Source organism: Pleuronectes platessa, chromosome 9 (assembly GCF_947347685.1).
Source record: "Pleuronectes platessa chromosome 9, fPlePla1.1, whole genome shotgun sequence".
In the NCBI taxonomy this organism is placed as follows: Eukaryota; Metazoa; Chordata; class Actinopteri; order Pleuronectiformes; family Pleuronectidae; genus Pleuronectes; species Pleuronectes platessa.
Window position 1 is genome coordinate 24,075,416 of NC_070634.1, and position 25,000 is coordinate 24,100,415.

The window sequence follows — 25,000 nt, forward strand, 5'->3', positions numbered from 1 at the left end:
GTGTGTGTGTGTGTGTGTGTGTGTGTGTGTTGTGTGTGTGTGTGTGTGTGTGTGTGTGTGTGTGTGTGTATGCAGGGTCGTGCACATAGATGCACCGTTATGAATATTCAGAGATGATATATCGGCCCAACATGACAACTCAGCTTCACTGTCCGCCCACACGCACAGAATGCCCATGGACACACACACACACACACATACACACACACACAACCACACACACACACACAGATCCACAGGGGGGAGTGGGCTCCGGTTGAGGCCCTTCAAACTCCTGTTACCACCGATGTGTGCGGCGTCTTCTCTCTTCTCCGTTTGTTTGTTTTTCCCTTTGAACGAAAGTGTCGGTAATTACTTCTGTTTGAATGTGAACACGTCGCTCGTTTGAAGTGTGTCATTGTTTGTGAGTTTGTGCAAGTGGGCCTTTTTTTAGAGAGAGAGAGAGAGAGAGAGGACGAGTGAGTCACCAGAGGAGCCTTATCTCAACCATTAGCCAATGAGATGGAGCATTTTGGGTTGTGGTTATGGTTATGACGAGGAGAGGCCGGTTTACGTGGACAACAAATGGTTTATTCCAGCAATGAATGTGTATGTGAGAAACACTTCTCTTCTTCACCTCCTTCCTGCTCCATGAGAAAAAAAGCAAAGGATTTGTGGGCTGTAACTCTACACATTTACCCACAATGCTTTGCTCTGAGACACATGGCGATGATTTTAGACCAAACCATGGACAGGGCTTCCAAGTTAGCGTTTTATTTTCCTCAGAAACGTTTTTCGACGGGACTTCAACTTCATCACTTCGACCCCCCACCCCCCCCCCACTTTGGGGGGGGGGGGGGGGGGGGGGGGGGTCGAGCATTAGAAGAAGGACACAAGGTAAAATGGGAGGAGAGCCGTCTGCTCTGGCACTCCAGTCATTGTAGTTTCCAGTGATCTTTCACGGGACCATCTGCTGTCTGCTCCATTCACTGTTTACTGTCTAAATAATCAATGTGGTCTGATGATCAGCAGGAGGCTTCACCATGCTGCTCGCTATTAGCCAAACTCGGTCAGTCCAGGGAAACACCCCCCCCCCCCTCCCCCCCACCCCCCCACCCCCCCTAGAAACTAGTCATTGTCTAAAACGCAGATTAAATGAGTAGTATTTTAACATAACACGGTTTTAAAGGAGACAACTGGATACTTGTAGTGGAGCTTTCACCCGAATCTAAAGTTCACTTCAAGGATCAAACAGTTGTTAACAGAGTATGTGTGTGTATGTGTGTGTCTGTGTGTGTTCCTGTGTATGCAGCAGGTGGAGCCCTGGTTCCAGTGTTGGATGTTAAACGTATAGATGCATCTGAAGTGTTGTTGTTTTACCGTCAGTCATTCAAATGATTAATTGATCTAAATCAGAAAATAGACCCACAACTCAATCCTCTCTGTGGAAGACTGTTACACTGATGACGTCACTTTTATTGATTATAGGACGACTTTTTATCAAATTAATTAATAATTATTCCAGCATTGAAACCCTTGATAATAGAATGAGAGGGTTGTATGACAGATGGATATGGATTTAATACACAGAACCATCTCCTCTGCTCCCTGCTCGCCTCATTAGTTTCCATGGCAGCAGCGTGTTGCTGCGCTGGTCGTCAGGCTGCCCACTCAACCTGCACACACACACACAGACACACAAACACACAAACACACACAAACACACAAACACACAAACACACACAGACACACAAACTCACACTCATTCACTCATAGATTGACTCATACACTGACACATATGCAGTACAGTTGCACTGACTCACACAACATTAATGACATGTTACATATAGATACACACAGGAAACGCACACAGAGCAACACTCCTACAAGTGTTCGGATGCTTTGAGGTCGTCCTGATCGTAACCCCCGTCTCCTGTTCAGTTTGTGAGCTGTGTGTGTGTTTGTGTGTGTTTGTGTGTGGGTGTGTTTGTGTGTCGTCCGACAACAGGCCTCATCTTGCGTCTCCAGGAGGAGTCACTGATCAGATGCTTGCGGACGCGATGTCCCCGACACAGACACGACCAGGCGCCAGCACATGCACACAAGTGTGTATTTGGTTTCTCACAAGGGTGGAGGAAGAGAAACACACGCACGCACACAACTCGCCGAGCGGTGGTGTGTAAAGGCGATAGCCCACTCAGAGCGCTGCGGAGACAAAGACAGAAACAGAAATACCAAAGTAGGTTAGAGCAGAGCATTCTGGGATGGCAGGATACCCCCTGGGCTTCCGCAAGAGGCTCTCTTTCTTTCTCCCTCTCGCAGATTCTAGCTCCGACTCTTTTCTTTCTTTCTTTTCACTCTTTTCCCTGCATGTTTCTCTTCCTGCTCTATTTCCCTCATTCTCTTCACTGATTCCATCTCTCTCTCTCTCTCTCTCTCTCTCTCGCTCTCTCTCTCTCTCTCTCTCTCCCCCTCTCTCTCTCTCTCTCTCTCTCTCTTTATCTCTCTCTCCTGGCCTGTTTTTCCTCTTTATCTATTTAAATATGCTTGATTTCCTATGTGTGAGTAAGAGAGAGAGAGACAAAGTGAGAAAAAGAGTTAATCCCTCTCACATAGATGAAGAGTTAAATCGGTGCTGCACTTTAATCGGTGCCACATCAGATTGGATCACGTTCACACGGCTGCATTTTAAGAGTTTCTTAAACTTTACCCACGTACTTATTTACTCTGTCCGTCACGATGCGGCACTGAGACAACAAGGAGGGGATGTTTTCATCTGTTTGTTTGTTTGCAGGATGACGCATAAGCCAAAGGAGTGGAGGGATGGGTTTGGGTCGGGGAAGAAATAGAGTGTTTTTCAAAATTGAGAGTAACTTGCTGCATCATAAGGGGACTTTTAAGTTTCAGGTACTTTTATCAGCTTCACATCCAGTTTTTAGTGTCGTGGATCTTCCTCACTGAAGAAAAGGGTTTGAAAGTTAATTTATAAATGTGAGTGGTCTATCACATCCACACAGAACTGACGTGTATCGACTGACAACCCTCCACGCTCACATTCACACCCATCAGGCACTCTTTCATTTCCTAATCTGAATGTGTTTGGACTGGAGATCTAGGTTAAACTAAATTTGACTATTCAGTGAACCTTCAACAATCTAAAGTCTCCACTTGGATCCTCAGAAGCAGCTTTACTCTTTATAATGTATTGTTTATTGGGTAAAATAGTTATAAACATACATTTCAAGCTTTGTATTAGGTATAAAATTACCCAATTTTGTAATCCTTTATTTTAACATCTATTTCACTCTTTCATTTGCCATCTCCTCTTCGAGTTCACTCAGTCCTTTCCACTCATCTGCCCACTCACCGACTCCCTCCCACCCTCCCTCCCTCCCTCCCTCATATCCCACCCCTTCATTTCTGCATCATACTCATCAAAAAACATTTCTAAAGCACAAGCACCAATCATGTTCTGCACATTTGGACGTTTCACGAGGAAACGGTGACTTTGGAAACACAGACCTCATCTGTGTTTGTATCAGATTTCTCTTTTCACTCATGCATGTGAGCATTGAGTATTTTTGCCATGCGTCATTAGGTGAGCAATATCTGGAAACCCCTCTCCGTCGAGCTCTTCCTCCTGTGACCTTAATCTATTTTTATACTATATATTCCCAGAGTCACTCAGGTTTGTTGATTTGTTTTATTTTTATACATTTGTTCGTCACAAAAGATGCTTTTTGAATACAGGTTGTATGAACCTGTCATTTCCCGCTGACGCACCATCTCAGGAATAAAGAGGGATTGTAACTTTTGTTTCTCTCTCGTAATCATCCACTGATTCGTGTATTCATTCAGTTCGGATTCGCTCGGTTAATTCCATTCATCCGCTCCTTTTCTTCTTCTCCTTCCGTCCTTGTTTCACTCAGCATATTGTGGGGAGGAAGATGAGGGAGATGAAAACAGAGTGACAGACAGAGGAAGGAGAGATGGATGGAGCAGGGGGAGGAAAAGCTCGCTGGCTGGCAGCTCTCTCAGTAAATCGAGTGTGTAGATGAAGAGTCGCTGGCTTGATTCCCAGTGGCCGGCTCGCTGTGCCCACTACAACGCTCTGAATCACAATGAAACTCCTGAGGCACGTTTTCTTTCCCCCTCGCTGAAGGAGGCCTGATCATTAAAAAAACATTAATAAACAATACTTCTCTTATTGAATGTAAAGCAACAAATATTTAATGCCTCAGAGTGTAAAACTTTGTCCAGTTTGAATTCTGATGATGATTCTTTGGGGAGTTTTGTTTTCAGTGTTGTTTTTATACTTCACTAAAACCTCACATGCCCGCCGATAACGTTTTCCTAGTATCTAAAAAGGAAGCCAAAATAGCCAGGAAACTAACGTCGACCAATCAGGAGTCAGCCTCAGCTGTCAATCATGATGTTTCTCACCATTTTTTATGGCATCGTAAAAATGACCATTTGAACAAACATCACTGGGATAAGAACTAAACCTAAAGAACAAAAAATCTTTGAGAAAAAGGTATTCAACATCGTTTGGTCCATATATTAACATGGAGGAGGTGGGATTTATGACCTATATTGCAGCCAGCCACCAGAGGGCGATCAAGACACTTTGGCTTTACTTCTGAGGAGCCATTATGTTGATAAATTAATATACACGCACTGATATTTCTAAGAAAGATAAGAAGAAGAGAGATGAGAAGAGGAGTGTAAAGGAATAAGAGAAAGAAGATGAAAAGATGGAGACAAGGAGAAAAGGAATCAAAGGATGTATGGCACCAATGTGGGTTTCAACGCCTGGGGCGACACTCTCCATGCATCCCTCCTCACGTGGCTTCTGCCCTCCCTCCTCCTCCTCCCTTTCTTCTTCGGCACCCCCCCCCCCCCCCCCCCCCTCGTCCCTCCCACCCTGAGACAGGACCATGCAGATGATAGGACGTCTGAATTGTTCCCCCCTCGGTGTCTCCCACCTTCACCATCTCGTCATCCCATCAATGGACGAGCACAATGCATGTGGCTTTTTGCACATGTAGGCCTAACAAGTGTGTGTGTGTGTGTGTCTGTGTGTGTGTGTGTGCGTTTTCCTCTGTGTGAGCGTCCCAGAAAAGTCGGACCTCGGGGAGTTGTGCTCCAGTTTCGCTCCTTTATTAATTCACCCTTCGCTCCCGCTCCGTGTGCCAGGACGGACGGGCTGGAGAGCGAGGACAAACAGATGGAAGTGAAGGAGTTCAAGGGAGAGTCGAGACAGACAGTAAACACTCGGCTCCACAATTTCTCTTCCGTCGAAATCTTTATCTGCCAGTGAACTTTTTGATAATCCTCGAGAAGTTGCGACTGTTCATCCAACAGGAGGCACTGGTTGTTTTTTTGTGACAGATAAGAACAGGGAGAGAGGAACTGAGGCGAGGACCATTTCCTTCTGTTCACTCACTGTCACGTGACCTGCTTCACTCTTTGGTCCATGAGGAGAGATACACAAATAATTATTTATTGATTGTGAGGGAAACCGCAGAGATTGTTCAAGAAGACGTCTTTGATTTAACTTCGTGAACGGGTGAAACTTTCCCGTTTAAAGGCTTCTAGCCAGTCTGGTGTCTCTAGGAATCACAGTTTCATGAGACAGTTTCTTCTCATGGGGACGCTGGTCATCCTGTTTCATTTTAGTCACCGTTCCAAAGTGTTGTGTTCAGCTCAAAAGCTCTAATTAGAATTGTAGAGCCTTGTGTTACGTTTCTCAGCTGCACATCGGTGCCACTTGCAGGTCCTAAAGCTCTATTCAATAACATACAGAGGCCCAAAAAAATATACCTCTATGAAACCACATTTAAATCCACTTGATCCAGATTTTGATGTGATACCAAACCCCTAAACATTACAACTTTGTTCCGCCAAGATTCACACACAATTCACAGAGAATTCAAACCTTTAAAGAACGTCCTGTCCCACAATGGAGAAGATTGGCTAAACGTTTTGGGTTCCTTCTGTTTCCTTTTTCCCTGAATCTTGCTAACCTACACACAAAGGCAGATGAAGGAGGTACAACTCGCCTTTATACAAACTGTTCAGCACTAAATGAAAACAGACACAGTTAAATACTCGATAGCAAACACAGAGAAGCATTTATCTCCTTAGGAGCCAGATCTGTCACAAACGAGGTGGTGGAGACCCAAATCAGAGCTAAAAGAGAGAGGATATTGGATTTACATGTCATTCTGTGGATAAGCAATCGTTTACAAGCAAATTCATCCTTCTTCTCTTATAAAATGACATATCAGTGTAATCACAAATAGTTTCCAGTGCCCCCAAGTGGCGAAACATTCCCTAAAATTCAAGAATGAATGTATAAATAAATTAGAAAAACAATGTTCTTGTCTCATGCTGTGGTTATTTGGTTGTTTCTATGGTTTTAAAAGGCTCCTGTAGTTCAGTCATCAATAAGCCGTTTTCCTTTTCCTATACAGTGCCGACAGTCACATGTGAGAGATTCCCCGGGGATGAGGATTTAATGCTTTATTATCCCAAGTGTCTCCAGCACGAGTTTAAAAGTTTTAGTTGGAAGTTTAAAGCTCACGGAACCACAACCTTCTACAGCAACAACACAATGCAATGACAAATAATGACAAAACCCCCCAGAGAAACCAGGAAAGGGAGAGATTATACACGATGCAATCCTATACCGGCGAGCTGCTTTATGTCTAAATGCTAAGAATGACTGACAAGCCTGGAATTATAGAGCGGAGAGGAGCGGCTATACGGTTCCCTTCAGATTAAGCAGCGAATATGCTGCCTCTATATAATAGTGTATATTTATATACACTATTACGTCTGTGTACCCGCGCTGGTATCTAGGCTAACACTGTCTCTAATCATAATCAGAAATTCGACACAAGCTTTTGTCTCCAAGACAAACCTCACAATGACTCACCAAGCGTTGCCAAGGTGACGAGCATCCCCACCACATTATTGGATGTCATTCAGACGAGTTGGACAAACTGACACATGCGGGCGGCTGCCACTGATTGTCCCATTGTTGGTTCTTACTTGGCGAGCGGGCCGTCCACAAACCAGAGGGTCGACGGTTTGATCCCAGTCCCCCCCCCCACTCCAACCTTTTATACAAAAAAATTGTTCTGTAAGAGATGATGACATGTACAGGTTGTGTGTGTGTGTGTGTGCGTGTGTGTGTGTGTCTTTCAACTCGGAATGACACGATGGTGAAATGGGCTGCAGTGTTGTCGATGAGCTTTAAACACATGACTTTGGCAGCGTCCTGCTTATTGAACACCACCTCTCACCTGAATGTTCTGGACGGTCTCCTCCTGCGTTCTTTGTATGTGAGACAACCTCTGGAAAAATTTCTGAAGTTTTCTGGACATTTTTCAAAGTCAGAAAATGTCTCCTAAACGTCCATTCTCTAAAAAGCCTGTTCTTCTGTCTGCTCCCACAGGAACTCTACATGACCACGAAATAAAACAGTTCCAACAAGACGACTGCTGCTGACGGCTTGACCAACAACAAACTGGGCAGGAACATGTTCAGCAGAGCGCGGTGTTACCCATAAGGCCTTGCAAAGGGCCCAGTGGGCGAGGGGGTTCCAAGGAGAAATGAACCTGACCAACCACAGGCCGTGCCCCGGGGATATAAGCTCCACCCATCAGTGATCTCCAGGGCGACTGACCACAGGACCACCGCCTCTTACACAGCCATCTGACTCCTCATTGGCCCACAGCACAGGTAGGAAACGAGGAGGAGGCGTGGTTAGTCGCCAACAGCGAGGAGAGGAGGGGAGGATGGAGGAGGAGAGATGAGGAGGAGAGATGAGGAGGAGAGGGAGGATGGAGGAGGAGAGATGAGGAGGAGAGGGAGGATGAAGGAGGAGAGGGAGGATGGAGGAGGAGAGGGGAGAATGGAGGAGGAGAGGGGAGGAGGAGAGGGAGGATGGAGGATGGAGGATGGAGGAGGAGAGGGGAGGAGGAGAGGGAGGATGGAGGAGGAGAGGGGAGGATGGAGAAGGAGAGAGGAGAATGGAGGAGCAGAGGCCGGATGGAGGAGGAGAGGGAGGATGGAGGAGGAGAGGGAGGACGGAGGACGGAGGAGGAGAGGGAAGACGGAGGAGGAGAGGAGGGATGGAGGATGGAGGAGGATAGGCAGGACGGAGGACGGAGGAGGAGAGGGAAGACGGAGGAGGAGAGGAGGGATGGAGGATGGAGGAGGATAGGCAGGACGGAGGACGGAGGAGGAGAGGGAAGACGGAGGAGGAGAGGGGAGGCTGGAGGAGGAGAGGAGGGATGGAGGAGGAAGTGTCTGAGTTAAGGTTGAAGATGATAATGACAACAGCAGTTTGACATTAATGTAAGAAGCAGAGGAAAAGGATCAAATGGGAGGAGGTGTTCCACTCGAAACATGAAAAGTGAAAAAAACACTTGTGTGCAGAACAAAATGTCAAGTCCAGTTTTGAGAAAGGTCAGAGGTGAAGGAACCAGCTTCATCTCATCTGAGGCTCGTCTGCACTCACACTGCATTTAGATGCAGAGCTCTGCAGAGAGCTGCTTCTTGACATTCAGCTCAATGGAGGTTCGAACCCGTCTCCTAACAACGATAACGTTTGTTTTTTAAATGTTATCGACACGTTTCTCATCAACTTTAAACTTCCTCCAGGGATTTGAGGTTGTTCTCTCAGGTTTTATTTGGTGTCTTCCCGATAGGAGGAAGATTTTAACTGATTCAATTCAAACTTTTTCCACTTTCTACTCAAACTCATTCTTCTGAATTTCTTTGAAAGAACATTTCTTTGGTCTTTTCCGCGCGATGAAACATTTAACGTCTTTTGTGATCGCATGTTTCCTCGTGCATCTTGTTTTTCTGACATTAACGTTCATTCGGGAAAAATGCAATACAAAAGTCATTCTGATCTATTCGACAGTTAATATGTTTTTTCCTCCCAGTATATTATTTTCAGATTCATAAACATATTCTCTACCAGTTTGTTCTCGACACATCTCATACGTTTCCAATCAACCTTTCTTTGTCGTTTATTCTCTCGTTTGTTTTGTTGTACAAACACATGCAGGGATTTTATGAATCCAGCTCTTGGCTTTATTATTAGTCTGTGAATGTGTTTGTCTTGTAAGTGAGGTGATTTACTGCAGTGTGATATTGAGGCTATGTTTGCATATCACCAATTTGTATTTCCACCTCTCTTATATTAGTATTTAATAAATGGAATGAATATACAGAGTTCAAGGGTCTTCACACATCAGCAACAACACGAGTAAATGACAGGAAATGGGACATTCTTCTAAAGTGAATTCACGGACAACATCTTCACATCAAAGGCGATCATGCAAATTAAAGTTTTTTAAAAGAATTCTCTGCGAAAAACCCGGAGTCAGCATCACGCGATACTGATCTGCTGCTGATTCTGCTGAAGTGAAGCAGGAGAAAGGGGGAATGTGTGGTGCATACCGAGGAGCAGGCGAGGACGTGGGGAGGTTGTGTTGGTGCAGGAGATCCAGCTGCACCATGACCGCTGCCTGACCCACTTCAGTGTCCGTGAGGCAGCGTGAGGAGCTGCTGGTGTGAGGCTGAGACTGCACTCGAGAAGACAGAGGAGCTCTTTCAGGAAGCCGAGGGACCCTGAACACTGTCGGGCCCTTTGTAGTTTCCGTTTTTGTATGAAATCCCCATCCTTCCCCACTCATTCACCTCTAATGGAAACTGCATTTTATTCAACATAGGCAGCAAATTCACACTTTCTGTAATTATCATAATTTTGCATAATCACTGAGAGATGTGGACTCGAAAAAATCATTTTTATAGATCTATAAAAAGTGGAGAATTGTCTCAGACTGTGCTCGATGTAGTTTATAGACACACTGTCTATATAAAGGCAGTATATAATTGAATTTTGACGTTCAGTAAATGTAGTGAAAACAACAATAATTCTGTGAACCAACAGAAAAAAGTTTGAAACATTAACTTAGGTTTAAAGGAAATGAGATGAGTTTTTGTGTACATGGAAAAGTTAAAGGTTTATTAACTTGATTCTGCTTTGAGAAACAAAGATATGTAAAAAAAAACTAAATGAGCAAAATCCCAATTAAAAAGAAAAACTGCGCTCAGAGGTCGAAGACTGAGATGCAGTAAAACAGAAGTCAAGAAACGTCCTCAAAGTTTTTGAACTGGAATACATTTTCAAATTCAACATAGCTGGACACAGTGTGCTTTCATTGATGTGCGTGTGTGTGTGTACCCATCAAAACATCATCTCTGAAGTTAGTGTTATGATGTAAGTTGTGGTTGAGTTTAGTTATGGTTAAGATCAGGGTTCAGATCAGGGATACTGTTTCGGACAATAAGTGGAAGTCAATGCAAAGTCCTATCAAGCATAACCGCACAAACATTAGTGTGTTCATTTGTGTATTTTTGTGTGGTTGTGTAATACCTGTAGCAGCCTCATTGTATTCCGTCTCTCTTCACGTCTCTCTCTCTCTCTCTCTCTCTCTCTCTCTCTCTCTTGCGCTCTCTCTCTCTCTCTGTCTATCTGCTGTTGCCATGGAGACCGGTCCTCCTCGTCCCCGTCTCCTCGTTCGCTGAGTCAGGGAAAAGGAGGGAGCAGTGTGAGAGGGGGGGGGGGTGTCCTATCGGAATCACTAGGTGGCATCTCAGACCCGTCTACCAAGCTGCAGCGAGCCGTGCAGTCACACAATCAGTGAATTCCCCCCCCCCCCCCCCCCCTCCGGCCACGTCAGCTCCCACGTGGGCTCGGTCGAGGCGATTACAAGAGATGGAAGATGAAAAAAAGAAATCGTGAAAACTCCAAGAAACAGAAACTCTCCGGAGAAATGTACATTTGGTTCTGAAGAAGTTGAACGAGGTCACAAACAGTTGTTTCTTCACGTCATACATGATTCTCTTTATTCAACCTCATTATTCAGAATTTAGATTTTCCTGTCTGACGCCCTCATGCAATTTCAAAGAACATCCAATTAAAGGAGTAGTTCAGAGAAAGTGTTTTGGAAAAATACATTTATTTGTCCCTTTAGAGTCAGATGTCATTTTGACGTCACAGCTGAGTTTCCAGGTTTGCTAACATCATGCCCAAACAGAGGCTGATGCTCAGAGCTGTGTTCACCGTGTCTCATCCCACTCACTCTCTCTCTCTCTCTCTCTCTCTCTCTCTCTCTGGAGACGATGCTCACTGGCATCGAGATTAAACCTTTTTAATCAGGAAATCGTGACACTGCTATCAACCAAATTGATATTTGCACAGGGAGATGCAGAACAAATGGAAGGTGAGAGGAGTCGCTAGGCTTAATTTTCCAATCTGGCTGTAGCTGTGTCCCCTGCCTCCGTGTCTTCATATTTCACCACCACCTCCTGGATCTAGCTCTGTATTTACACAGAGAGATTAGAGTGGTTACTGGATACATTAGACATCAGAGAGATGCTCTGTGTGTGCATGACTGCGTGTCGTCAGCTGGAAGGGTTGATGACGAGTTCGGGGCTGGAGTATTTTACTGTATGAGGCACTGAAACTGTTATTTAGTGTTAACTTATTGTGGATGTATTAGGTTACATTTATTATGGGTTTTGGTGTTTAACATTTTAAAGAGTTCTACACCTTTTTTACGTTTAAATATTCAAGTTAAGTATATTTAAAACTTTTTAAAAGACAAAAGTATGAGTCCCGGTGGCGTTGAGGCTCCTGTTCCGTTTTCAAAGTATCTATGATAGTGCAAAAAAATCAAATGATACCTCATCTGAGTCCTGGCTACTGCTACATCTTAAACTGTTAATCGGAGTTAGGAAACCTGTCACGTGATTTCAATTGTTTGCATCAAATGCAGCAGAACGTAAAGTTAAGTTTGTACAGACCCTGGGCAGAGGAGAGTAACTAAAGGTGCCAATGTAAACTTTGCTCACTGATATCAATGTATTCCAACCAGCCAGGCTGAATCATCTGTATCTGCAGGCTATGATATAATTGGCCACAGTGCTGGTTTTTGTTTATGTTGCCACCCAAAAAGTAAAATACACAAGAGTACAACCGCCTCGTCTCATGGGAGTGATGTTGTTCTCAGCCCCCCCACAGACTCAGTGGGGGGGGGGGGACTCACAGACATGGCTGAGCTGTAATTAACACAATACAAAGGGTGGAATGTTCTCTGGGTGGCTGAGATTCTCCTGCACACGTTTTTAAAACACATTCATATGAAACTTGCTATTTTGAGATTTGCGAAGCAGTGAGCGGGGCGGGGGGCGGGGGGGGGGGGGGGTGCAGGGGTATGATTGCAAAGCTAGTATTTTTGGAGAGGAGTCTTTAAATAGTTCCTGTGTGAGCGGCGTTCACTGTAACAAGTCTTTTGTGATTGCATTCAGTCGCTCACGGAGGAGGACGGCGGAGCGGCAGTGAACAGTTCTAGCAAATCCATAGTAGTCGGTAGTAATTGCAAATGAATCCCGCGGGACCGAAGCTTCCGCCCGAGCAGAACCGAACGCAGTAAACGGCTTTTGTGCGCGGCTCCTGCGTGATTCACTCCTGGGGCCAAATTACAGGGACATCCGAATGAGAAAAATCCCATTTTAATCCACTTAACAAAGCAATTTAGGGTTTTTAATTCCGAGACAGAGACGTCTGTTGTCAATCAAGCTGTCGTGTAAGAATTTTTGCAAATCCTCCTCAAACTGCAGCAGAGATGTGAGAGAACTTGGGCCTGAGTCATGATTGACACACAGGTTGTAGACTGACTGGATGGAATGTAGAGTTCGAGGCTGGAACCTGCTTCTCTGGATGTCACATAGGGGCTGAATGATCTGATATCATGATATATAACATGTTTACAGATGCAAGCAAGCAACACAAGTCTACATGGAGGAGAGTGAACATGAATGTAATTCTGAACAGGGGGACTTGTAGGGGCTGCGTCTATCGCATGGATTCAGTTTGGGTATATTCATTTGAACACAGGACACGATGGTGAATATTCTTTCTACGTTTCAAAGTTTCTTCCCCACGAGTTGGACACTGAGGAGTTGCCAACCGCTCGAGGATGTTAGGGACACATCATGAGTTATGTACCTCAGCATCATCGAGTGATTCGGCCTTTTAATCACGAGATAGCCTCTGCTCAGGCCGGCCCACCACAGGCTACTCGTTAACCTGGGTGTGTCCCCTAACATCTCGGGGGCCCAGTTGGAGTCTTTCCTCCTGATCCAGATCCTTTTGGCTGAAACGTTCTGCAATCCTGTGATGTTTCTTGTGCAGAATATCCTTTTATATACTCGTTCCGCTGTTCCACATGTGACAGATGCAAGCAAGCAACACAAGTCTACATGGAGGAGAGTGAACATGAATGTAATTCTGAACAGGGGGACTTGTAGGGGCTGCGTCTATCGCATGGATTCAGTTTGGGTATATTCATTTGAACACAGGACAAGATGGTGAATATTCTTTCTACGTTTCAAAGTTTCTTCCACACGAGTTGGACACTGATGAGTTGCCAACCGCTCGAGGATGTTAGGGACACATCATGAGTTATGTCCCTCAGCATCATCGAGTGATTCGGCCTTTTAATCACGAGATAGCCTCTGCTCAGGCCGGCCCACCACAGGCTGCTCAGCCCTGGGTGTGTCCCCTAACATCTCGGGGGCCCAGTTGGAGTCCTTCCTCCTGATCCAGAACCTTTTGGCTGAAACGTTCTGCAATCCTGTGATGTTTCTTGTGCAGAATATCGCCTTATAGACTCGTTCCGCTCGTCCACAGGTTACAGATGCAAGCAAGCAACACAAGTCTACATGGAGGAGAGTGAACCTGAATGTAATTCTGAACAGGGGGACTTGTAGGGGCTGCGTCTATCGCATGGATTCAGTTTGGGTATATTCATTTGAACACAGGACAAGATGGCGAATATTCTTTCTACGTTTCAAAGTATCTTCCACACGAGTTGGACACTGATGAGTTGCCAACTGCCAACCAAGGATGTTAGGGACACATCATGAGTTATGTCCCTCAGCATCATCGAGTGATTCGGCCTTTTAATCAGGAGATAGCCTCTGCTCAGACCGGCCCACCACAGGCTGCTCGTTAACCTGGGTTTGTGTCCCCTAACATCTCGGGGGCCCAGTTGGAGTCCTTCCTCCTGATCCAGATCCTTTTGGCTGAAACGTTCTGCGATCCTGTGATGTTTCTTTTGAACAGGGCACAGGGCTCATCTGTGGACTAGAGCTTTCAAGCCTCACAGATCTATCACAAGTCTGAAACAGAATCTGAACTTTGCAAATCATGCACAACAGACTCAAACATCAGTAAACCTTTGAAAATCACGTCTAGTCAAACAGAATCAAGAGTCTTCAGATGAGTAACAAAAGTATATAGAATGGCAATATGGAAGTAAATAATGTCTGTCATAGCAACACACTCCTGCCTGTGGTTATTTTAGATTCACTGTATTTACATAAAACGTTCTACATCACATTATATTTATTATCCGTTTATGAAATGATCTGAATTAGAGATTCTGGTCGTATCACACTGCTCTACTCCACACGCAGACCTGCACAGGGGCCATTCTGAAATGTTTCCACGTCTTGCTTGATGTGCAGGAGAGTTCATAACGCTGTTGAAACCATAACGTTGTTTTTCTTCATTGACCCGGAGAGACATTTGCTTGAGTCGGAGAGAAATGAGGCAATGCAAAGAGTGGGAAACGTGGTTAAACAGCTGTTGGATACTTTGGTTTGTAGATGAGACAATGAAAGAACAGATTCTCCCTCTGAGCGGGTTCAGCACCATTCCCTGCTTGGTCAGAGGTTATAGAATCACGAGTCAGAAAACTGGGATGTGTGAATATTGACTCTGACCACTACATGATGACAGGTTGGCCCCAGTTGGTGTGGAAGTGAGATGTGTAGAATGAAAAGACTTGATGAGTCCTACACATGTGGTTATAATTTGATTAAGGACGCGGGGACAGGAGTCACCATTGTTGCCGTTCTCCAAAGATAATGTGATTATGTTCTTAGTCGAAGCATAATCACTCATATTCTTATTTTCTGAGTCACAGTGGCGTGAAACCACATTTTCACATCTCTCTCTTTGCTTTAAGCTTGCACCATCAAGGACGCTTCTTTATATATCAACTGCATGTGATGAATGATTGAGTGAACAGAAGCCAAACAAGAGACAGTCAGTTCACCTTGACTAATGCACTTCTCCACACTATCAATAAGTTGCATTATCAAATCACGAGCTGTAGTTTGCCGACTCGCTCGCCTCAGATTGTCCCTGAACGGACAATTGAAGTATTTTTTCTTTGAATTGAAAACACACTAAGATGGTCAGGGAATGTAGAGAGAAGCGCATCGATCTGTTTCTTCATCTATTCATCTTCATCACTGCATCGTCCTTCGCTCGCTCTCCTCAGGTATCGCTCTCGCTCTCTTCCTCGGCAATGGCAGGAGTGATCTCCATAGCAACAGGGAGCCTACAGTCAAGTGAGGATGGGAGAGAGAGAGAGAGAGAGAGAGAGAGAGAGAGAAACAGAAAGAGGGGAAGGAAGAGGGAGAGTAAAAACTTTAAGGTTGAGAGCGCCTCGCAGCATCAGTCCTTCTCTCTACATCTGTTTTCTCTTCCATCCTTTTCCACATAGATTGGTTTTTTCTTAGAGCTTCTCCAGGATCTTGCATCTGCTCCTTCCACCCGTCCCTCCGGCTTGATCTCTAATCCTTCATCCATCCCTCTGGGCCCTGGAGTTAAGGGCCAATTACACCTTCTGGGTCTGAGAAACACACAACTACACTTTAACCTGTGTGTGTGTGTGTGTTATATACAGCGATTAGTGTAAACAGAGATGGATCCTCGCTTGAGGAAAAATAAGCTGCTTGTTAAGATCCAATATTTACTTGTTGTGATTGATTTAAAGCAGAGAACTCACACATGCCATCTCTTGACTGGAAGCTGATTTCTTTACTCTACTCTGATTTCATTTAAAGTTTCTCCCATGGAAAGTAAACATCATCAATTTAATTTCACTCTAAATTAATATAACCAGCTGAGATAAACACGCACATCCCTGAAATGATCAAATGTTTATGTCTCGTGTGGTGTTTGCTATGTGCTCAAGTGTGTGTGTGTGTGTGTGTTTGTGTGTGTGTGTGTGTGTGTGTGTGTCTGTTTTAATCTCATTCATATATTCATCAGCAGGCCGAAGTGCTGACGCAAGTGAGAAAGAGAGGAGGCATGGAAGTGAGAGGCAGAATGTGTGAGGTAAAGAGAGAGAGAGAGAGAGAGAGTGATCCAGAAATTCCACCACTCGTCCATCCACTGGTCCACGAGTTCCTCATGCAGATGGTGGATGTTCAACACACACAGAGGAGGAGCGAGGGGAGTGGAGGGGCTGACATCACAGCTCGTCTCGCTCTCTGCTGCGTTTCCCTCTTCTGCTGAAGTGAGGGATGACAGAAAGGAAAGTGAACAAACATCCGAGGAGACAGAAGTGAGGCGAACGAGGCAGAAAACTGAGGATCAGACAGAGAGAGAGAGAGAGAGAGACGGAAACTGGAGAGAGAGAAGGATGACAAGACACGTTTACTGACCTTTGACCACGACATTTATAATCCACCAGTGCAGAGTCCATTCTAAAGCTGCCTGTTTGTTTGGCCTGTGGTTATTCTGGTTGCAGGACTCAATCCACAGAACCCCACAGTGCACAGGGAGACGTTCACCTGTTTATTCAGAGTTCAGTGAAGCTCGACCCGGTGCTCAGAACCCCCGACCGGGAGAATCAGCTGTTGTTAAAGCGCTGATGTCGTGATGGATATTATCACTTGTCTTGATGAACGCCTGTCACCTGTTTATTTAAACTTTATTAATATCGAACATATCACGTGTCCAAATTGCAAATCTGGAGAGATCGAGCACCGTCCTTCAGCTTTGATTCCACTGACATTAGTCTGTATTTATCTAAATATTGAAGTTAAAATTATAAAGGGTAACTTGTTTAAAATCTTTTGGTATATTTATGATTATTCATGAAGTTATGCAAGTAATTGAAACTTTAAGGTTTTTGACCACACAGCTTTATATTGAGAACGGACTCTTTTAAAAGAGAACACACAGAAACACACTGATCTACAACCATAAAACCACCTGTTCTATCTTGGTTGGTATATTTCCACTCGATCATATTACAGCCGAGTAATCGCTTTGTGATTGAAAATAATAATAAATAACATATATGATAAAAGTACAAATCATCCTAGTGCATTTGCAAACTGCCAAAATAAAAAACTGTGTCTTATTGAAAACGACACATCTTACTCACCAGTAATCAGCCTCTGCAGCTCCAAGGCTTGAAACTCTTAATTCTCAATAATCCTCAACACAAGAACCATGTTGTCACACTTTACTGCACTCCAGTTTCCTAGCAACACCCATTCATAAAACGCCATATACGGCCTCACGCAGTATGGCGGCCGATCGGCTGTTCAGAGAAACCAGGACGTGTAGTGGAAGAAAACAGTTTCTGGTTGCTTGGCAGGTTACATCTTAAAATAGCAGCAATGCAAAGTCGTCACTTTGGCTCATGAACATGAACTTATGATTTGTGTCCCTCTGACACATCGTCGGTCCCGTCAGCCTCCGGCCGAACGCCCGCTGCACACGAGAGGAGTTTCAAATCAGATTTTTCCAAATAGCGGGAGAACACAATGACAGATGGACCTGATCCACAATCGTTTAAATCCTGAGAACGCACAAGACGATGCAGTCGAGACGCAGGAACACACACGATTTCTGATTTGAGATTCCAGAGACTTTGGGAATGGACCAAAACTCCCCTGATCAGATGTAACTTTGGAATTAAATAAAACATAGAGAGCCCGTTTAGATGCTCTTCTTTGTCTGATGTTTTCCACTGAAAAAAATTATGATGAAGGAAAGAAACAAGTACAACTCCTACTGTTGCCCCAGTCCCACCAGTTTGTCCACCTATGATTGTGGGATTCTGCTCACCAGCCAAATCGCTGTTCCTTGCCCACCACACAAGTGTTCCTCATTTTAAAACCATCCGTCGTCTTCAGCTCATTCGAGCTCGTGTCGTGACGGTAGAGCTCGTGAACACAGGTGAGGTGATCTCAGGTTGCAAATATAATAATGGCACATGACATCAGAATCAAAATCAGAATCAGAATCAGAATCAGGAAGTATTTATTGCCAAGTAGGTTTACACCTACAAGGAATTTGCTCTGGTTATTGGTGCAAACAATGAACATAGAAACATAAAAACATAAAAACACAACAAATACAACACAGATAAGAAAAGCAATAAAAAGAAACAATATATATTTACTCACTATTTACTTCTTATTTACTCACTTTTTCTACTATTTATACAAAGTAACATTTATTTAGACATAAAAATATATAAATACAAATATATAAAAGATAAAAGATGTAAAAAGTGAAGTAAAAAGTGAAATGCACATCATTATTATGTCTGTGAACTCCTCACACTACAGGATCATTTGGCCAGATAATCTGTTGAGATCCACCTCAACGCCCCCCCCCCCCGATCACCAGGAGAAGTTAAATGGAACCTGAATTTGGCCCGATCCTCCTTTAGCGTGGGGCCACTTCTACCAAAACCCACAGCCGATGGTCCGAGTCCCCGTCAGGTCCTACATGAGCCAGAGCTGCTTTCCCCGTCCCACTCTGTTCCCAGCACAGTGCACCACTGCCGTGCCCAGTTTGAGCTAAACACCGGCTCCTACCCAACAGGTAATCCCGTGTGTATCCTCTCCTCACGCCGGCCACTCAGCCCGCAGCTCGACCGGCCAGCCGACCGTGCAGCCAGTTAGTCGTCCCAGCGGGCGGACCACACTCCAGCTCCACGCCTGATACCTCACGGATCTGAGGGCTCACAACGCAGACGGGCACCGTGCACCGTGCACGAGTACGACTTCATAACCCGCAGGAACAAAACTGAAACACGGTGATTCATGAAACTGTGTCTCCATAGCAATGGTGGACATTTGGTACTGGCAGCGAGAAGACTGTGGGACGAGGCTGCCCACTGCTCGGCTCTGGTCTACTCCCATCAACTGTTGTTGTATTCTTGGATCATTGCAGCTTCACACTGGCTGAGGACAATAATCACCGTCACATTATTCAATATCCTGTATGAGGCCATTTTAAATTTTTTTTTTAAATCGGGCGTTTTACACCAGCAGCAGGATGTTGAACTACTGATCTGCTGTTTCAAGGTTTGCTGCTAAATTTAGGGACTTTTAGTTTTAGATGTTATTCCTCAAAGGACACCGTGGAGAACAGCAGTGATGTGTCGGCTTCTGAAGATGTTGACTGCATATTGTAAGAACTGATGCTCGCCTGAGGCATTTAAACAAATTAAGGGAGTGTTGTGGTTCTCACACTCACCAACGGATCCTAAAGCAAAGCAAATTTACTCATGTTAACTTGTCAGGCCGTGGATTCTGTCGTAATTTTGGTGTTTCCTCACAGAAATGTTCTTTATTAATACTCTTCAGTTTAGTTTCCATTCCGCAAATGGGAAACATAAGAGAGTAAAAATTACATCTTTGATTTTTTGAGATTCCTCAGAGTCTTTGCTGTCGTATGAGTTCATATCCAAACTGTCTGTGGCATCTTTTAGTTTCAGGTTTGAATAAAAAGTCAGTGGAGCTGAAGTGTTGCAGTAAAACGAGCTGGAGACAAAGAGGGAATTCAGTTACACAGACACAAGACACGTTTCATATCGGTACTTGATGATGTGCCGCGTGCAAGGAAATTAGAATTTCTCCTTTTTCTTTAGGTGCTTAGCACTCAGAGATGATCGGGCTGGAGGAAGCCGTTACTGTGTGTGTGTGTGTGTGTGTGTGTGTGTGTGTGTGTGTGTGTGTGTGTGTGTGTGTGTGTGTGTGTGTGTGTGTGTGTGTGTGTGTGTGTGTGTGTGTGTGTGTGTGTGTGTGTGTGTGTGTGTGTGTGTGTGTGTGTGTGTGTGTGTGAGTGTGTATGTGTATGTGTGTGTGGCCCTGCCCCTCACTTCTGTGATTGGAGTTGAGTTAGTGTCTCTGTGAATCACATTACGATCTCATATCACTTATTCATGGCTCCATGAATTATAGAAATGGTTCATGCACCATCTTCCTGTTCATGTGTGCATCTCTGGATGAAACCTTACACACGTTGATATTTAATATTCAATTCTGCCTGTTTACTCAACCCTGGCTCGTGCTGTGCGTTGTGTTGCGTTGCTCTTGTGTGCTTTGGTTTGTTATATCATGTTTGTCTGTTGGATACAATGATCGACCTCAGTTTATTGTTTGATTTTGAAACAACACACAAGAGGAAACAATAGCAAAGATGTGACATGTAGATGTAGATGTAAAGTACATGAGGCTAAACTTTGAAAAAAAGACTAAATATTTACTAAATATTACCAGTTCGTGGGCAGTGGACAAAAGACAAAGACATGACATGTAAACTTCTCATTACACGTCTTCACTCGTGTGCAGTCACATGTCAAGTAGCTGAGTTTGGCAAATGGCAGCTTCGGTTTTGAACATTTCTCCAACGTGCTGCTGGTGAAACAATTGGAACTCAGACGGGCTCCATTACTTCTGCTTCACTTCAGAATCCAAAGTGACACTACAACATTTGAGCCTTTTGAACCTTTTCATTTATTTATTCATGTATTTATTCATTTATGTCTTTTTTTTTACATCTCCCTGCAAAACTCTGTTGCCAAGTGACTTCGGCTAAAGATCCTGTGACTGGCTGGAATGTATTTGTTGCCTGGCAACGTTCACTTCATGTACATCCTCACAGGAAGCAGCGACCGAGGCTTCAGTGATTTAATGACACAACTCTTTTTTTTTTTTTTGTGTTGGCTCTGCACCAGACTGTCAGTTCACCGCATGGCATCCTGGTACCTGCAGGGAACCAGACCATACTCATATTGTGTCAGTGAGATGCAATAGTGTGTGTCTGTATGTGTGTGTGTGTCTGTGTGTGTGTGTGTGTGTGTGTGTGTGTGTCTTTTAATGACACCATTCTCTCAAATAACCATCCTCCCCTGAGACACAAACATATTCTTGTTTGTGCTGTCCATGACCGTCATTGACAGTGACAGTTTGAGACACACAAACACACACACACACACACACACACATACACACACACACACACACACACACACACAGACACACACAGACACACACACACACAGGCCTGGGTTACTGTGCATTTACCAAAAGATGCTTTAAGCTTTGGACGTTGTGGTTTTAACCAACCCGTCTGCTGCCACTGTCTCTTCTCCTGAGGAGGTTATTTAATCACCTCAGTCCGTTTGTCTGTCAGCAGGATTACACTAAAGCTGCTGAGCAGATTCCCATGAAGCGTGGTGGGAGGATGGGACAGTGGCCAAGAACCAACCTCTTTGTGTTTTGGATAAAAGGGCCGATCCAGGAATTTTTAAATTCAATTTTAAAACACACACATTCATACAGCGCATCTATTCACAGCACTTTGTTATTCTATGGGGGGGCCATTCGGGGTTCAGCATCTTGCCCAAGGACACTTCGGCATGCAGATGGGTCAGACTGGGAGTCGAACTGCCGACCTTCAGGTTGGAGGACGACCACTCGACCCCTCATCCACAGCCGCCCCTGATGTGTTGCAATTTGATTGAATGTAATGGGTCTGTTGGGCCTTGGTGAATGTCTGAGTTCTTCTGAGTGTCAAATTTGCAGAACTTGGATTCGCACTATTGAGATATTATGAGCATCATAATATATTTTGGGCTTGAACTCAGAGAACAGGTTTGAGGTGTTGATGTAGGAGATACAATCTGATCCTCAAAGTCTCTAAATAGATTGTAGTTTAACCATAGACTGTATAAATAAAGTGTGACGTACGTTTCATAGCAGATCCAAGTTCAGCTTTCTAAACCAGAACTGCCCAAAATAGGACCTGTGGGCAAAGTCAAATAAATCTGAGCTGCCTGAAAACAGGCCTGTGGGAAAAAAGCTGGCTCATGAAATAAGTTTGGCTCACAAAGTGTTACACAGGGTTTGAAATAGACCACTCCTTGTTTATTGTTTAAATTTGACAACTTCTCACGTGAGTTTCTTGGGAAAAGGCCCAAATGAAACATGAGTCTCCGGTTTCTCTATTTTAAGCACAAATATTTGTATTATGTCCAAGAAAATATTAATAATTCCCGAAATTATAGTTGATTGACGGGAGAATGAGATTTTATACTTTCTTTTTGCATTAGTGGAATTCATAGGAGTGGGCGTCATCTTGTTTTATTTCGCCCAAACCGAGCAGTACTGGGAATTCATCCATCACAACATGGATCTCCACAAAAGTTGGGGGAAGGATGTGGGTCGAGGGTCGAGGGAGGATCCATTAAATTTCGTGATGGATCCAAATCACTTTCTTTAACAGCGGGAGGTGTTTTGTTAACATTTTCCCAAGGGAATGAAAAACAGGTATATTTAGGGAACTTATATCTGTGAGTGTTTTGGTGCATTGATTGGATGTAAGGGGGGGTGTTGGCCCTCGGCAGAGTTGTACCCTCTTCTCAGTGCCATAGTCGGTTATGCTAGCTTGTTTTTTTATTAACGGGATTACTCAAAAACAGCAGAACTGATTTCCGCAATCCTTGGTGGAGGGATGGGCCGTGGGCCTGGGAAGTGACTGTGAAATTTTGGGTTTGGAAGCAGGATCCAGAAATCTGTTTACTTTTATGCCTTCAAGTCATAAACGTGTAAAATACAGCAAATCACCCCGAGCAGCAGAAAGAGAAAGAAAACAGCAGCAGTAATCGGTCATAAACAGTAAACCTCTTCTCATATTGATTTTAAATCACTTGTAAAGCTCGGCCTCTGGTGGCTCGCTGCTTTTATAATAACAATGTAATGCACCTCTGTAATCAAACCAAGGCCGAGTGCAAGGGTGCACAGCTTTATGAAGATGTTATGAACACAATGAAATTAATTTTAATTTATGAAAAGTGCTCAAGGGTTCTTTAGCATTTTACACAAAATAACTCAGAAACACAAGATACAACAGACACTCAACATTTGCACAAAAGCTTTGAGAAGGTTCCACTTCTCTCCATTGAAGTCATCGTTTCTGAAAGTCGTCCACTTCATTGCAGGATATGAAGTTTTGACAAAGTTTTCTAAAAAGCCCAAGGCTGCTGCTTCTGTTTCCAGGCAACAAATACAATCCCAGATGTTCTTCAAGACTTTTTTTTCCGGTTTTATTTCTTTTCAGGAAATTTAATTTCTGGAAGTGAAAAGCTAATGTTGAAATTGAATGTTGTTCTTCTTCTGCAGACCTGATGAGCTGCAGGGTTAAAGGAGCCAGCTGGAGAGAGAGAGAGGCCGATTAGATGAGTGACAGGCGGACTGTTTGGCCAGCTTCCTGTTTCCTCACAGACTGTTGTTAAACTCGGTCAATCTCTGAGAATCCCAGTGCTCCCACCGCCGGGGATTAACTGGAGCTTTGCTTTGGCACTGCCAACTGGCGCAGATGGCAGAAAGATATTATGTCATTTTGTTAGAGTTGAGGGAAGTGGAGTTGAACGCTGTCTGATTTGTGTCTTTATCGGAGATCAGCTCAAGTCGTGACTGCACCAAAGCAACTTCACCTTTTCAGAGGAGTTCAAGGGGAATAGGTCATTTCGTTATTGTCTTTTAGAATTTGAATTGCACTATTGGAATGCTTCTATCTTTCTACTGTAGCATCCAATGAAGGCAGATAATTGGGAAGAACAGTGGGAACAAATCGAAAGCTCCTGATTTCCACAGCCTGAAATCAATAACCGTCTTTATTGGATTATTTCGTTGTGTCTTAGTTTTGACCTTTGTTTGAGTAGATCTGCTGAGAACAAATGCTCCTCAGCAGGAACATATGGTTCCACACTCAGTAGCATGTCCACCTGAGAGCTTCTCAGAGTAACCACAGTGTGATGTGTTGTCTACGGAGCAGCTTCAGGAAAGCAGTTGTATCCGTGAAGCGTTCTCCTCGAGGGCTCCTCAGCGGTGGTCATAAAGGAGCAGTGACCACTGTCCACATCCTCACTCACATTTATCCTGATGTTCCTGCTTCTTGAATCTAAACCCAATGTCCCCAGGAAACTGAATCCTTCTGTTTTTCAGAGGATAAAAGCTCTGAAACCCGCCCTGCACCTACTACTCAGCACCTGACAGCCGACAGTCCGAGACTTTAGCTGTTGGTCGAGCTTTGGCCCACACTGCCACACAGAACAATGGCACCTGGGTAGTTCGCTCCTGTTTGGCAGATCTGGGCCACATGTCAGCCATAGAAATACTGCGTTACAAGAGCCAAAGCTGGCCCGGCTTTGTTTTGTGCTATTTGGGCCATATTCACCATTTTCTAAGTTCACATCCAAATGGCACCTTACCTAGAGCGCTGGAGGTTTGGGGATTTTCAGCCACGTTTACTGATGGACAAGTGGGTCACTTTGGGCTCATCTTCATTTTGCTCGGGCCACAAGAGGCCAGGAGTGACACATTATCACCTGAAGTGGGCCACATCTGTATTCTATCTGGGTAGATGAGCATGTAGCTGCTTTAGAGTCAGATATGTCTCTCAGGAGTCGTGGAGACCAACAACAGAGCTATAAGACAGTGAATGTTGGACCTAACATTAACTAACATATTGTTAACATCGGATTGGACCTCTGAGCTGAGGACATAAGCCTTTTAAAGAAGTCGTTGATCAACCTGACGTTCGGCTCGTAATCAATTCCCAACCTCTTCACACTTAGTTGCCAAAACTGACCAAACCGGGGGGGCTGTCCGTGCAGCTGATTTATTGCCTCAACCGACTGATGTTAGAGGAAACAAAGATAATTCAATTGGCCTCACGCTGCCTGTGGGTGAGCTGCCACTCGGCGGGCGACCGGCTAAGAGCAGCAATTTGCCTCAGTCCCAGCTCGGAGCTCCGAGTGAG

General features: G+C 44.4%; 1 protein-coding gene across 1 annotated transcript in view; it reads right to left on the reverse strand.

The window, feature by feature from the left end:
* The window catches only part of ccdc17 (coiled-coil domain containing 17), a 60,789-nt gene that overhangs the window by 10,976 nt on the left and 24,813 nt on the right, over positions 1-25,000 (reverse strand). The window contains exon 3 of the mRNA XM_053430802.1: positions 9,460-9,584. Within this exon, the coding sequence (XP_053286777.1) occupies positions 9,460-9,584 (125 nt within the window). The remainder of the gene's footprint in view (positions 1-9,459; positions 9,585-25,000) is intronic.